Source organism: Delphinapterus leucas, chromosome 17, assembly GCF_059928025.1.
Source record: "Delphinapterus leucas isolate spDelLeu-1000000601 "Yukka" chromosome 17, BTC_Dleu_Yukka2, whole genome shotgun sequence".
Lineage (NCBI taxonomy): Eukaryota > Metazoa > Chordata > Mammalia > Artiodactyla > Monodontidae > Delphinapterus > Delphinapterus leucas.
The window spans coordinates 72697762-72714444 of NC_143145.1; the positions used below are offsets into that span (position 1 = coordinate 72697762).

At 39.6% G+C, this 16683-nt stretch overlaps 1 protein-coding gene across 1 annotated transcript in view; it reads right to left on the reverse strand.

The window, feature by feature from the left end:
* Positions 1 to 16683, reverse strand: part of PREX2 (phosphatidylinositol-3,4,5-trisphosphate dependent Rac exchange factor 2) — a 268776-nt gene that overhangs the window by 15278 nt on the left and 236815 nt on the right. The window contains exons 36-37 of the mRNA XM_089898597.1: positions 9281 to 9347; positions 8851 to 9041 (exon numbers count right to left, since the gene is read on the reverse strand). Coding sequence (XP_089754723.1) covers positions 8851 to 9041; positions 9281 to 9347 — 258 coding nt within the window. The remainder of the gene's footprint in view (positions 1 to 8850; positions 9042 to 9280; positions 9348 to 16683) is intronic.

The following is a 16683-nucleotide window of genomic DNA, read 5'->3' on the forward strand; positions in this document are numbered from 1 at the left end:
CACTGTGGCATCTTCCCTCCCCCAATCTTTCCCAGCTGGAATCATCAGAAACTCTCCCTCTCCCCTGTTCTCTATTCCTCACCAGTTCATCTAGTTCTGTTTACTGCCTTTTCATACCTTTCACATCTGTCTTTTCCCTTCTAACCTCTGTGCCAATACCTTAGTTTTGTATCTCATCATGTCACTGTGCTCCTGTAAAATCCTAGCTGTCTCCCTGCCTCCATCCTTGTCCCATCATAGACCATGGTACTGATCTTTATTTTTAAAATATTTTTTTAAAACATCTAATCATGTTATTCTTTTGCTGAAAACCTTTCATTGGCTTCCCAGGGCCTCTAGGAGGGAGTCCCAAACCCTTAACCCAGCAGGCAGGGCCGTCCATGCTCCAATTCCTGTCTTTCTTGCTCCTTTCTTCTCACTGCTTCCTTCTCATTTCACCGCCCAGAAACAGCCAGCTCTTTCTTGTGACCTCCAGCCCCGTCGTACGCTATTTCACACCTCGATATTGTATTTTCATACTATTCCTTTACACGGAACGTCCTTCTCCATTTCCGTCACCTGGTAAACGCTATTCATGCTTTAAAACCTATAACAGGTGTTACATTCCATCCTTCCTGCTCAACAGGATTTAAATCTCACTCCTCAGTATTCCTCCCCAGGATGTTAGATGACCTATTGCCAATTTAAAATTAACATCTTAGAGGCAGAAATTGCTGCTTCCTCCCTTCAACTTCCTCCACACCACCTGCTCTCCTGCTCTAGGTCACAGAGAAAAAGAGGCAGTTCAGAAAGTGCTGGCAAACGAACCAGTTATATTGGTGAGATACCCATATTTCTTCCCTCCCTAAGGAGGACAGAAAATTTGGCTTATGTCATTTATTACAGCACTTATAAACCCACTAGCATTGAAGCCCTCAGGAAGAGATCCTAGAGAATGACTGGAATTTTACTTTGCTTTAAATATCATTTTGCAGGTTTAGGAAAAATAACTTAAGTTTCTTTAAAAGAAAATTTGAAGAATCATGCCCTATTTAACGCTTTTTAAAGTCAATTCTATCAATACATTTATCACTTTTAAATAGCTACATTTTAAAAATGTAAATACTTAAATTTTACTAATATAATAATAAAATTGAGTTTTGCAAAAACAGATGAAATATCACTCCAAATTACGTATTTAGATTATTTTATCAAGGTATGTTTAATGTGCCTAGAATTTTCCAATCTTAATGATAGGAGGTAATAATGTATAAGCTCTGGCTTTATATGTACTTAAATTAAAGCATGTCTGGCCCATGATTACTGGCTGGGAGAACTAGAAATCATTGCAATAAGAAGTGACTCTCATTATTACTGTGTTATTCTTCTTTCATAGTAAACTAATGAAAACAACGAACATTTTAAAATAGAATAATTTAATGCACTAGTTTATCAAGATTCATATCAATTGCAAAGAAAAATCTAAGGAAGGAAACAAATATATATGTAAATCTGGCCATCTACCTCTTCAGGGTAAAGAACTTTTATAAAAGATAATGAAACAAGGTAAAAGAATAAAACTTATATTTGAAATATTTGATTTCTTCCCATAATTTTAAGAGAATAAACTTATTTATCTGTTTGTTTAAATTAACATAAATCGTGGAGTTTTATTTGCCTACTTTACAACTCAGTATAATTTGAAAATCTGCGTTTACTTTTCTTTTTTCCCCCCAGCTTTACTGAGGTATAACTGACAATTAAATATGGTATAAATTTAAAGTATACAACCTGTTGATGTGGTATACATATACATTGTGAAATTTTCATCACAATCAAGCGAATTAACATATCCATCACCTCACATAGTTACCATTGTGTTTTTCTTTTCATTTTTGGTGGTGAAAACACTTAAGATCCACCCTCCCAGGGCTTCCCTGGTGGCAAAGTAGTTGGGAGTCCGCCTGCCGATGCAGGGGACGCGGGTTCGTGCCCCGGTCCGGGAAGATCCCGCGTGCCGCGGAGCGGCTGGGCCCGTGAGCCATGGCCGCTGGACCTGCGCGTCTGGAGCCTGTGCTCCGCAACGGGAGAGGCCACAGCAGTGAGAGGCCCGCGTACCGCAAAAGAAAAAAAAAGATCCACCCTCCTAGCAAATGTCAAGTATATAACACAGCATTATTAAGTATAGTTGCATTGTTGTTATGTGACATCTCCGGAATTATTCACCTTGCATAACTGAAACTTTGTACCCTTTGACCAGTTGTCTCCCAGTTTTCCCCTTCTCCCAGCCCCTGGTAACCACAATTCTATTCTCTCTTCTTTGAGTCTGGCAGAGTCATTAAGATTTATACTTATAGATGAGTAGGATATATTCTGTCTTTCTCCCAGAGCCCCATTATTATAGCATCTTATTTTTTCTCTTCTAAAGATTAGTACACAATTTTATATTTTCATTTTTGAGGTTTTTTTTGGTTTTCATTCATTAATGATTTTATTAGATATCAAACAAATGAGAATGGTTGCATTGATCATAATCAAATTATAACTGTTAAAGAAAAATAATCAAAACTGCGGCCATATCGAATAACAATTTTAAACACCACCTCTGTCATTGCTACTACTACCTTTATATAAAAGAAGTGTTTTAGACTAATGTGTTTCAGATTCCTGACTATACAAGCATAATTTTAGGACTGCTTATTACAAATGTACAGGATCCTGGCATCATGAGTTAGCAGTTTCTTTTGTTCTATTTAGCCATCTTTCTGGAGATTTAAAATTCAAGATTTCCACTAATCTTGCTGCTAATCTTCCAAGTCATTTTTGGACAGAAAAATAAATGGATACATTTCAAACCTACATTTGCTTATTGCAGTAATTTATTTTTGCCCTCCCATACCTAGAGTCTAACCTACATATGGAAATCCCCGGAGTAAATCCACTCCTCTTACTTGATGTGTTCTTGGCTGCACAGTGGAGAAAGATGCAGCTTCACCATCTGCCCTGTTAGGGCTCTCATCACCTAAGCCAGGTTACCTTGAGTGCTCTACTTTTATAAGATCCTGCATTTCCTTAATCTGGGCCTATTTGTCAATTTGTCCATGGTGATGACAGAATAAAATATTGCTAAGAAAGAGTCCTTAAATGTCAAACAAAAGTGGTTTTTAAAATTGTTAATTGATAGTTACCTAAAAAATGTTTTTTTTAATTGCTTATATGAACCAAGAATCACTACACTGCTTCATCTGAAATGAAAACTGTTTCATTAACCAAATTGGTAATACATATTTCCCTTGAGCTGTTTTTATATTTTAACTCCTGGATCTCAGTTTTCTAACAAACGCTTATAATCATACTTTGGGTCCTATACTATGGTCACATGATAGGTTTTGTAAGTTTCTGCTGGAACAGGGATGATTCTGAGAATTCAACCACCCTCTGCAGTCCTGTCCAATGTGAAAAAATGTCTCAATTTCTAAATAACCAACTAAGAAATGCATTTTGGAAATATACCCTTTTAAGCTGGAAACTTCATATTATATAGTTTATTAGTTCCTAAAATTTTATATATGTTAAAGTGAGTTTCCACAATGTACGAAAGGAAAAGCAGTCTAACGCTGGAATACATAGATGGCAGCCAACTTGATGCTCATCATCATTATGCTTTTTAATAATGAGAACAGGCTGACCTTGCCACAGACTGTTTCCTCCTCACACCTGTGTGGGGTTCAAAACAACGTGATTACGATGCTGCTGTTACAGGTGCTGGTGAACACCTGACACAGTGAGCCCCTCCTGACGCTGCTGTTCACATCCCTCACTGATGACTGAACACCAAGTATGTTAGCTAAGGCAGGGCCTTGTTTCCTGGAAGAGATTCATCCTCACAACAAAACATAAAGATAAAAGGGAATTTATGTGTACAGATCTCCAAGGTTTTGGTACTAAGACGTCACAGGTGAGTCAGACATGAGGCCTGTGTTCAAATCACCCCACCTTCCTGCAGGACCATCCCAGGACTCCGACACTGCTGAAAATCCATTATTAACAGGTACAAAGAGTACGTGTACAAAAAGTCCCTGGAACAGGTCCTTAAAGGGAAACACTGTGATTCCAGATTCCTTGCCCTCACTAGAAATTTTCTTGACATAACCTTTCAGGTAGCCTCTGGAAATGTCCACCTACTGTTTCCACTGGTGAAGGAAGCAGAAGCAAATGTAGTGCGAGGAATATGGCGTCTCTGTTTTCGGATGTGATAGGACTCATGCTTAGGCTTTACAACATTTGTGGTATGCTGATTCATAACAGTTAAAGGAAAACAGTTGGCTATTAGGCAGGGATGGGAATAAAGAAGCAAAACAAAATGAAATACCGCAGTGAGTGGAAGGATGCTGCAGTAGGAAATAAAAGGGAAATTTAGAACCCATGTAGCATGCTTGTGGGTCTGCAGCAAATAACTGCATGGAACAAAAGAGAACGTTAAAAGCCACAGTGCTGATTCAATACTTTACAAGCTTTCAAACTGGCAAAAAATAATTTTGCCTAAAAGGCAGATATATGGACAATATAAAGCATGACTCTTTGTGGGAAAGAAAATTCAAAAGATATTCAAATGTTTGTATTTGCTAATCAAAGAAGTATAAATTAAAGCACTGAGGAAATACAATATCGTTGTACACCCAGTAGAGAAGCACAATAGGTAAATGGGTTCTAACACCCTCTGAAGACAAGGTAAAGATGGCAAACAACTATGTAACCTTCTGTTGGGTTTTTACAAGGACAATCCTTTTGGGAACTTAAATAATAATATATTAACCAAAGGGTTATTAAGCTCTTTGACACACTCATTGTATCTGGAGGATATTTTTGTTTACTTTTAGCTTAGTGGAAAATAAAATTGAAATCTGAACAGCTACATAAAGATGTCTCTCTGCATTAAGGGCAGTAGAGAAAGAAGATAAACCACTAAATTAATAGTTTAGTAAACTGCGGTGTATCAAGTGGCTAGAATATTATGTAGCAAATAAAAGTGATCACGGGAAAGTCTGTGCGGACGTTTTAGATAGATGATAGACAGGTAGATAGGTAAATAGATACTATGAACGTAAAGCAGATTATTAAACTATACTAATAAAACTATGATCAGATGTATGTTGTTTGATAGAAGGTGCAAGAGATGATTCAAAATGAAAATGAAAGAAGGCAGGTCAGGACAGGAAATTTTGGAAAATTTCCATTTATGAAACTACCTTTTAATATCATGTATACTGTTTAAAAGGCAAAAATCCTGAACTTAAAAAAAGACAATCTTCTTTCACTATTTAATAGCAATGGAGATATTTAATGTAAGTAAGTGACTGAGGAAAGTGTGTGCAGGAAAGTTCATCAGCAGAATTGTAATGCACATAAAACACTGCCCCAGGAAAGAGAATTTAATACACAAAGCTGGGCTAAACGCTCTGAAAAGATTTTAATAATTCATCCTGAATCCTATTCCTCCTAATCTTGCATTCACTATTGTATGCCACCCTGCCATCTAATTCAGGTTGGCATTAAAACGTCTAAACATTAATGCTAATTAAATCTGCCTTTTCATTCTGAAAAATCACATTCTTCTCTTTAATGTCAAACATAAGCCATAGAACTCTATACTTGAAAAAATGTTAGATTCCCTTTTTTGGTGAATACAATCAGAAAAGGCAGGAAGCTGATTATCTAATGTGGATACCATATTGTTAACCATTTCTCATCTTAATTTCAGAAGCAAATGGTAAAAGAGTGTGTGTAGTATTAATTCTGATTCATATTATCAACTTCTCCCCTTTGCCAGAACCTGAGGGTAAACCTCCACGTTCAGTGTTTAGTGTAAATGTGGATCTACTCGGGTTCCTTTCTAGCTGTCTGAATGATAATTACTAAAGAATTGTTTTAGGAACGTTCTTATGTGAGATTTCTGATTCCAATATAAATTAGCACACATTTTATCACCATGAAAAATCTAAGTATAGCCTTCCCTGAAAGACTAAAGATAATGTTAAACTCCTATTTTATTCTGCATAATAGAAAAATAAAACCGTACTATTTTCAAATAGTTTTAACCTTAATTTCGGCATCTGTCATGGGGAGTTTGTGCCTACACCTCAGTAAATGTCTCTGAAATGAACTAACTAAAGCCATATTTATTTTGAACTGTAGAAATGGAAAAAGTCAAAATACTTTGAAATTTCAATGTTATTTGTGATTCCAACACACCAATCAATGAATACAGCAATTATAAAATGGTTGTGGAACATCGATCTGTTTCTCCTACCCATCAGTAGTTAAATTCTAAAATTGTTCATGGGGTACCTCAGAGAATAATTTGGACAAGTTGGTCACGGTTCTAGGATTAAATGGCAATTAAAAAAGAATTTTTTTTTTTTGGTCTCACTGTGTGGCTTTCGAGATCTTAGTTCCCCGACCAGGGATCGAACCCAGGCTCCCTGCACTGGAAGCACAGAGTACTACTGGACTGCCAGGGAATTCCATTAAATGGCAAATTTAACTGCATTAACTTCCAGTAAATTCATGTGGAGATAAGAGCGTATGCTTGTAGTTGGAAGCCTGGAGTGTCCCTTGGTTGTCACAGTCCTCAGATAACTATGATCTTGCACCAGAGTAGGATAAGAACATTAATCAAGGGGATGACACTTTGCCGAGGCCACAGTGGCCGCTGTGCTGGTCCTTGAGCACATCATGCTGGTCCCCACTCGGCCTCCCACATTTGTACTCTGCTCCCTAGATGGAACGCTCTTTCTCTGAGATATATGCATAACTCACTCCTTCATTTCACACAGGTCTCTAATGAAATTTCCTCCATGGAAGGTGCCCGCCCTTCATCCCATCTTGTCCGTTTTTACCTCTCTGACTTCTGTTCTTTTCTGTATTTATTCCACCTACTGTATTACTCATTTATTTGTTTACTTGATCATCTGTTTCACCCCAACATGGTTTACATTATATGAGAGAAGGGAGGGTTTTTTTTCAGTGCTTTATCCTAGCAACTAGAACAGTGCTGGCACATAAACAGTGCTCAACGCATATTCACTGAGTGACTGAATAATAAATGAATGAATGAATGAATGGGAACAGAATGAATGAATATGACTGATCAGAGGGAGAGAGCATTTCTCTGCTAGTAAAAAAAATGATGAAATAATATTTTACTCATTTAGTTACAGATGATATTTCAATTAAGCTCTTAGTAAGCTTGCAATAGAGCACAAAGTACACAGCCATTAAAATAAAGCAGAAAACTCTGTATATTGTATCACCCACAAAACTTTAATTCTCCTTCTAGAGAAATAAGGTCTTGTCACACTTCATAAGCAAGGACATGCTGCGTAGGACTCGTAAACTAGAATTCAGGCACATCAAGTCGAATGGAATGTCACAGATGAGAACCTGCTGATTTGAACTTTCTCCCTCTTTCTACCTCTTTAAAACCCTGACCCATCAAAATCCATTTCAAACGCTACCTTCTCCACGGCAAGTTCTAACCATCTCAAAGATCTATGTTCCTTCCGAATCTTATTTTTTAGCTGTAACTTTCCTAGATCATTTATTTTTCTTCGTAGTCTAGGTAATCTGTTATTTTTGTTACTTTTCATTATGTTTTTGTCATCTTATTTTGTCATACGATTATTTACTATGATTTTTGTTGTTTGGTGTTCATGTTTTATGTCTCTAACATGAACATCACCCATTTATGACGTTACCCAGCCAATAGCACCAACTGCAGTCCTTTGCATGGGTTAATTAGCAAGTAAATTTGAATAAACAATAACCACCATCCACTCAAAATCTAACCGGCCTCATACTCAGAAGAGACTATGAGTGGTGACAGCAGATTCTCTGCTACAATGAGGACTAAATGCTGCCCTCTTGTTTCCACCTACATGGTTTCCTTTCGCTGTGAAAATGGAGAGGTGATAGAAGAGGAACAAGTGATGATGAAGAAGGACCTGACTCGGGGTTCTCCCCTCACATTTGCGTCTGATGTAGCTGTAGGAATTTATGCACCTACCACAGCTTTCCCAGACACAGCACTACTGCTTAAGACAGACCAGCTGAAGAGGACCTATCTAAGACTTCTCCTTACATTTTCAGGAAGAGCATATTGTGTGGGCTCCTGGAGTATGATTTTTCCAGGAGTAGGAAGACAGTAGTAACTCCAAGGCAGCATCTAGCTCACCACAGCTGGGTAACAGGGATCCAAACCACTGAAGAAAAAGTTTTGTTTTGCTAGTCACCAGCCCCTACCAAGTTAAGTTCCTAGAGCGAATAAAACAGATGCAAAATTTTGTACCTAAAACATAAATCTTAATATAAGTACAAGGGTGATAAGATTCTAGGCCACAGTGATATAAATGTGGGACTGCATTCATTTGTATGAATAAACAGTCACTGAAAATAGAAGAACCAAAGCCAGAAATTACTGTGCAAGAATTATCTGATTTCTAAAGTCTTATTCCAAATATATCTGAGCCCTTTCAATGTTTCCAGCTATAATTTCATGGAGCTAAATGTAATAAACAAGAACCTCCGAATGTAATAAGGTATAGCAAAGATGCAGGCAAAGATGCAGGCAAGGGCTTCCCTGGTGGCGCAGTGGTTGGGAGTCCGCCTGCTGATGCAGGCGGCGCGGGTTCGTGCCCCGGTCCGGGAGGGTCCCGCGTGCTGCGGAGCGGCTGGGCCCGTGGGCCGTGGCCGCTGGGCCTGCGCGTCTGGGGCCTGTGCTCCGCGGCGGGAGGGGCCACAACAGTGAGAGGCCCGCGTACTGAAAAAAAAAAAAAAAAAAAAAAGACGCAGGTAAGGCGGGAAGTCACGTACCGATGCACGCCGCTGTTGCACATGATGACGTGGCAGGCCCCCAGCCTACTGCACAGCTCCGAGGACACCGACAGCAGCCCGACACCGGAGGCGCTGCAAGCCGTGTTCGCACAGGCAGCTGTGCGCTTGGATCTGATAAACGAGGCTACCAGTCGATACAGTTCATCCAAAACGTTGAGAGGCCTCATGAGCTGCAGAAAAAAAAGATGCCCATAAGGTTCAACATGTTTAGTAGAAAGAAATCCTGTTAGATGGGATGTAATTCACACTTGTTATAAGTTACGGTGAACAGTCTAAAATATTTCATCACGGAGATAACAGGATCAGAGACCACGATGTTTATAAATTACACAGTGCCCCAGAACACCAGCAAAATTAAATAAGGGAGGTGAATGGCAAAGCAACAGTCAATGCAATCTTCTGTTTTTACCTTATCTACATAAGCGGCTTTGGATGTGGAGTTTGGTGGTGAATTTGACTTGTCCAAGTAGAGTGCCCTGTAAGAATACAAAGAATAAATGATCATTTATTGTTAGTAAAATTAAAAAGCATGAAGACCTCCAAGTTTCACTGACTTCCTTTTTTTTTTTTTTTTTTTTTTTTTGCTGTACGCGGGCCTCTCACTGTTGTGGCCTCTCCCGTTGCGGAGCACAGGCTCCGGATGTGCAGGTTCAGTGGCCATGGCTCACGGGCCCAGCCACTCCGCAGCATGTGGGATCTTCGCGGACCAGGGCACGAACCCGTGTCCCCTGCATCGGCAGGCGGACTCTCAACCACTGCGCCACCAGGGAAGCCCAGCACTGACTTCCTTTTAAAGACAAATGAATAGACAAATGAGTGGGACTGCAAAGAACAGTCTTCCACTCAGAAAAAAATGATTGAACCTACCATCAGCTCCATTACTTATCGTATGGCTTTAGAGGGATTACTTAGTGTGTGTCTCAATTTCCTCCTTTGTAATTTGGGGATCACATTAGTTTCTACTTCACAAGGTGACCAAGAAGATGAAGTCGGCGCTAATAAAATGCTTAGGATAGTACAGAATAAGTGCTCGTTGGTAGTTACAGTAATTAATATTATAAAAGTTGAAAAAAAGGTATTTTCTAAAAACATCCAGTTTTCACTTACTGTGCAAATGTCCGATGCCGAAAATGATACTCAAAACACAAATTTTAAACAGACTGCTCAGTTGGATTCCTTCAGCCACTAAGCTATGCTCAGATTGGAAGTTAAACCCTCTTTGAAGATACACTGGCTCTGTTTTGTCACGAGGATGCAATACGCCAACAACTATTTTAATACACTAAGTGGAATCCTAGTGGCCTGTAATAATTAGATGTGATTTCCAAAGAATCATTGCTGAGTTCGTTTAGCTATTGGCTCAATACTAAACAGAAATTGTAAGAGAATGACCCATGAAGACAGGACATTTAAGTTATATTTAAGCGAGTATGTTTTTAATGAAGTGAAATTATTTAAAAGCTGTCAACACTTAACACTGATATACCAAAATAATATTAGAATGATTGTCAGACTAGATATTGAAATAAAACTCATTAGACTGGTGTTTCAGAGCAACTTTTAGGACCTCAAACTATTGGTGGATCATTAACCAATGCATGAGTAGCAATGGGCATAATCAGTCAATCAGTGAGGGAGAACTTCATGCCCAACACTGGTATTTTGAGTCCCACTAGAGACACACACACACACACACACACACACACACACACACACACACAGCTATTCCAATTACTAGAAGTAGACAGCAGTAGTGCAGCTTGTTTTTTTGTCTTTTTAAGCTAAAGTAGCATGGATTAATCAAAATTCACACTTTAAATTAGGAAAGCTTTAACTTCTTCTAACTTCCAAAATGTAAATTATGTACATTCTCACCGAGAACGTCTGTTCATCTCTCAAACACAAATTCAAACTACAACAGAAATTTGACAACAGTTCAGCATCCAAAGCGTTTTGAACTCCTAGGAGATTTCCATGTAGCATCTTGAAACAGAGGTGGTGCCTCAAACCTGGAATCCACAGAGATACCTTGATCAGATGTCCCTATGCCTTTCCTCAACTGTGCTTGGTAGAAAGATGTGGCGAAGAAGAGTCCACAGCAGGGATGAATTATTCCCTCAGCCTGAATCCCAGAGCTACCTACCTCTCCTGAGCATATAATGCTGACAGGAGCCTGGGGACTACAGCAAACCCAGGCAGTGCCCGGCTCATGACAATTGGGTTACCATGACAGGTACCACTGCAAAGTGGAACATCCATCACGTGCCATGAAAATATAGTTCCACTCAGATGGCTGCACCAGCAGCTACTAAGAGTACTGGACTGAGAGGAAAATCAAAGGGATTTGATACATCTTAAAATGTTCTAGATCTTCCCCAGTCTCAGAAGGAGATAACAACAATCTAAGAGGCTTGCTGTTAAGAGGAGAGGAAATGAGCTTGAATTGTGAGAAGTACAGAAACACGCAATGAGGTTGAAGCTACTGGAATAAATGAGCAACTTACAGAAGCCAGAGGGGGTAGACTCTGTATGGCCTGATAGGCCCTGATAGAGTTGGGTTTTAACTAAAGGCCCTCATTACCAGAAGGCAGGGTATTTTATAAATTTTACTGCTGTGCATAACAATTCAGGGTCTCCTGAAAGTTCTGTCTTTTCACTTCAATTATACAGGTACGTATTTAGGCTGATGCTATGAAAACCGATGTACTCACCTCCATGCTTTATCAAATTAGTATTTTGCACTTTTGCTTCCCCCCCACTTTTTTTTTTTTTTGGTACACGGGCCTCTCACTGTTGTGGCCTCTCCCGTTGCGGAGCACAGGCTCCAGACACGCAGGCTCAGCGGCCATGGCTCACAGGCCCAGCAGCTCCGCGGCATGTGGGATCCTCCCGGACCGGGGCACGAACCCGCGTCCCCTGCATCAGCAGGCGGACTCTCAACCACTGCACCACCAGGGAAGCCCTTGCTTCCCCTTTTAAAGGAATGAAACCTTATAGATACAGGTGATCCCTTGTATCACACTTGTCTACTCCCATTGTTCCAGACTCTCCCCTCCCAGGGTTAACACCACCCAGAAGCTGGCATTTGTCACTTCCATGCTTTACAAGGTCACCCACACAGTTGGCCCAAGTGGAGGCACCAAGGAACAGGTGTGATCATTGTTCCATATCCTTGTTCACGTTGATGGCATTAGAATTTCAACCTTTGGTGTTGTAATTTTCAATTTGCACATATTTGTCATCCATCTGGATTTCTTCTTCTTTTATAGCCTTCTCATATTGCTTACTTTCGTGCAGTCACATTTGTTTTTTTTTTTTGGCTGTGCCTCATGGCTTGTGGGATCTTAGTTCCCTGACTAGGGATTGAACCTGCGCCCTCAGCGGTGAAAGCTCGGAATCCTAACTACTGGACCGCCAGGGAATTCCCAAGTCTCACCTTTTTTATTTAACATAGAAATTTGTTACTACTTTTTATAGCAAGAGTTAAATTTGATGACATTTAGAAGTTTCTATTCCTCTTTATTTTTTTAAAATCCAGACTTTCTTTCTACACTTACTTCCTCAAGAATATTCAGTTTTTCAAGTTCATTATTCAATTAATATTTTTGATCCGTGTCTGTCAGTGGTATACTCTGGCATAAAATTTCTAGAATCTAGATTGACAGTGAATTTTTCCCCGCAATACTGCTCTTGGTGTCTGCTCTCAATTAAGTTGTCTTTGTTTGGGGGCTAGTCTATATTTTCTGATAGGTTAAGATTTTGTTTTTATCCTCAATGTTCTAAAGTTTTACCACAAAGTGTTTAGGTGATGATTTATTTTTATTTATCCAGATAGGTCCTTAGATTGTACTTTCAATTTAAGGAGTCTTGTCTTCAATTCTAAAATAATCTCAGGTATCATCTTTCCCCATAATCTCATCCATTTTCTCTCTCTCTCTCTCTCACACACACACACACTCATAAACACACATACACTTTCTTTTAAGATCTTATTTTCCCATTACTGCAATTTTGTTGATTTCCTAAATAATATTTTCCAAATGAAAAAACCCTGTCTTTGCCAATCTAGAGTTTATCCTTTCTACTGGGAATTTTATTTCAATGACTACCTTTTTCATTTCCAAGATTTCTGCCTGTTCTTATTTCATTTCTGTAACTAAAAGGTAAAACTCCCCACAAGAATGTAAACTCTCTATGCGGATATGGATTTGATTTACTTATGCTCATTGCTGCATCTCTAGCACCTATAACAGAGTGTAGAACATGGTTTGATCTTAATAAATATTTGTAAATAAATGACTTTTTTTTTTTTTTTGCGGTACGCGGGCCTCTCCCTGCTGTGGCCTCTCCCGTTGCGGAGCACAGGCCCCGGACGCGCAGGCTCAGCGGCCATGGCTCACGGGCCCAGCTGCTCCGCGGCATGTGGGATCTTCCCGGACCGGGGCACGAACCCGTGTCCCCTGCATCGGCAGGCGGACTCTCAATCACTGCACCACCAGGGAAGCCCATAATTGACTATTTTTATCGCAGGATTTTCTACCTTCTTCATGAATGGCGATCCTTTGTTTATACTTTGAGCATCCAAAATACACTTTGCCATGGTGTCTCAATATTTTCATTTCTTTGGGTCAAATTTATTTCAATGGTCATTTTCCTTGGCCCTTTTGTAGCTTTAGGCTACCTCATGTGCTTTGGAGTTTTGTTTTGCAAGCTCATTTGAAGTGGGAGGATTGTTTTTTTAACATCTTTATTGGAGTATGGAAGATGTTCTGTTCAGTTTTTTTTCTTCTTTTTTTTTTTTTTTTTTTTTTTGCGGTACGCGGGCCTCTCACTGTTGTGGCCTCTCCCGTTGCGGAGCACAGACTCTGGACGTGCAGGCTCAGCGGCCACGGCTCACAGGCTCAGCCGCTCCGCGGCACATGGGATCCTCCCGGACCGGGGCATGAACCCGTGTCCCCTGCATCGGCAGGCGGACTCTCAAGCACTGCGCCACCAGGGAAGCCCTGTTCAGTTTTATTTAGTGCTTTGAAACAGCTCCATCCAATATCTCTCATCATCTTTTTCTTACAAATGATCCTGTGCTCATTTTGTGCCCAGAATTACCCATCGGTAATCAGTTTCACATTGGTGATTTGAGTATTACATTGTCCAGACATCTGAATTATTACCAGTCACGTCACTGAACCAGCAAGTGATTTGGTTCAGTTCTTAGTTTAACAGCCGTGTTGTCTTTCTCTTGCCATCTTAACGTCTACAAAAGTGATAGAGTCCGGAGTTTGCATCCTTGCTCAGAAGTAGAGGGGCCCTTCTCTACAACCTGGTTTCAGAGTGAGGCTCGCTCTGGATCTCCACCTAGTGTAGGATGACTTTAATTTCTCATTTCCCTGCACAAGTTGTACCGGCCCCTTGTCCACCTGCAGAGCCCAGGAGGCCAGAGGCCTCAACACAGCTTACAAATCAGCACTTGAATTCCCGCTCCATTTGTGGGCCACTGAGATGATAAATTATGAGCTCAGCTGCGACTCTTGCATTTTCTGTTTTCATCTTTTGTCTAGCATTGCTATATGCTTGGAACAGAGAGGATGCTTCACAGCTGGAACCCACAGAGAGAATACCGATCAGACGTCCTCACGCTTTTCCTCAAGTGTGCTTGGTAGAGAAAGTAATGTGGTTAAAAAGAGTATGCAAGTCCATGGACAAATTATTTAGCCTCATGTGGCCTCAAGTCCCTCATTTTTACAATGGATAGTAAAATTGTCTAATATATAGGTAGCATAATGTTGAAGATGAATCAGTGCATATGAAGTGCTCAGTACTGTGGTGAGCAAATAGGACTCATGCAATAGACAATCACTATTCATGTGTGCACAGTAGGAGGGGACTCTGGGAACATTTTTATCCATAGCCAGGAGTAAAATAAGGCCAAAACCTTCTGCTTTCCCCTGAGGTCATCTAGAATATTTTATGATACATGTAAAAAATGAAAATTAAAGTAGATATTTGGAATATACATAATTCCATCAGTGTACAGAGTTCAAGTCTAAAAAGAAAAGAACGCTTTTAGGTTAAAGAAAAGGAGAGTGTCAGTTAAACGGCTTAATCAGGTGCACTGGTTGTAAAAGCTGCAGTTCTTCTATACCTTGAATAGATTGGGAAGAAATATATTCTGTAAAAGCAGTCCATACCACCAACACCACCTGAGGAAAACGTCACTCTAGAAACCTACCACTACAGCAGGCCACACTGAGCCCTCTTCCTGCTTTCTGAAAGAGATGTTCCTTTGAAAAAAAAAAGTTGTCACTGATTCAGCCCGTTTAGAGCATGATCATGTTGATCTAATCCCGCTATAGTCACTTAAACTGACTTGGAAGAAATCTTCAAATTTTCCTTGGGACAAAATCTTTAAAGAAAAAAAAACATATTTGATGAAGCGAGCCAACAGAAAACTAAAATTAAAAATTTTTATAGATTTAAAATGTATAAATGCTCACATCAAGTTAAACCCTTATTCAGAAAGAATCTTGTCTTTTCTAAGCTGCTATAGAGCAAAACTAAAATAGAAAAAGCATCTAATGATATAACTGCACCATTCAAAATACTTTTAGAAGATAAAAGCCTAACAAGTTCAGAGTTAAATATATTGGCTGATCCAGACTTGTGCAAGTAGTTAATATTTGTTAATCCATGATTATAGAAAGCAACAGATTATTATAAAGTATATCTATGGGCTGATGACATCTAGAGAATAGAACCATGAAAAACAGCTTCTTTGTGACTCCTGTGAAATTTACACACCCAATAAATATTTTAATTCAATCAATTATTTGTTAAAATAAAAATTAGTGCTTCCCTGCTGGTGCAGTGGTTAAGAGTCCGCCTGCCAATGCAGGGGACATGGGTTCGTGCCCCGGTCCGGGAAGATCCCACATGCCGCGGAGCGGCTGGTCCCGTGAGCCATGGCCACTGAGCCTGCGCGTCCGGAGCCCGTGCTCCGCAACGGAAGAGGCCACAACAGTGAGAGGCCTGCGTACCGCAAAAACAAAAACAACAAAAACAAAAACAAAACAAAAATTTGGACTTGAGCCTTCAACTAGTTTTGGGTACTCCCCCCTCAGAAAAATGGTTGTTCAGCCATGTATTTTACCATCCCTAAGGTTTACAAGCATTCATAGGACTTCAGTATTTTTCAGAATATGACAAATAAATTCTCACAGGGAATAAATTTCTAATGCAGTTCCCTTAATTACAAAAGTCCTGCAATACCCCTTAATCAAAATTTACAAGAGAGTTAATGGTAAAACTGGATTAAGGCCAAAACTGACTGTGGTTTATTATGTTTCTGAGGTTAGTAAGAATGAAGTCATGGTTCTCTGTCTCAATACAGCAAATCTTATTAAGACCATTTTGAAAGCACTCCTGCTACTTTATTATGTAGGAGGAACAGTAAGTTTCCTTTCATGCAGGCATACATCAGGCTTTGTTGTCACAACTTGTAAATGAACCCTGCCATATAAAATGGATATATTATGACATTTTCCATTTAGTCCCTATAGAATAAAATACCAATGAAAGAGGTGATAATGTCATGTTACAATAAATAGTGGTATAGATGTATCCAAATTAAATAGTAACTACAATGGAACAAATCTTGGGAAAATATCTCATACAATCTAGCCGCAAAGGCAAATACACAGGTATCTAGAATGCAGGGCAAAAAGTGATAGGTACCTTAAAAGGTCCATAAAGTTATTGCGATACACCCACATGAGGAAGAAGGAAGGCCACATAAGCATATGGTACCTGAGTTGGATT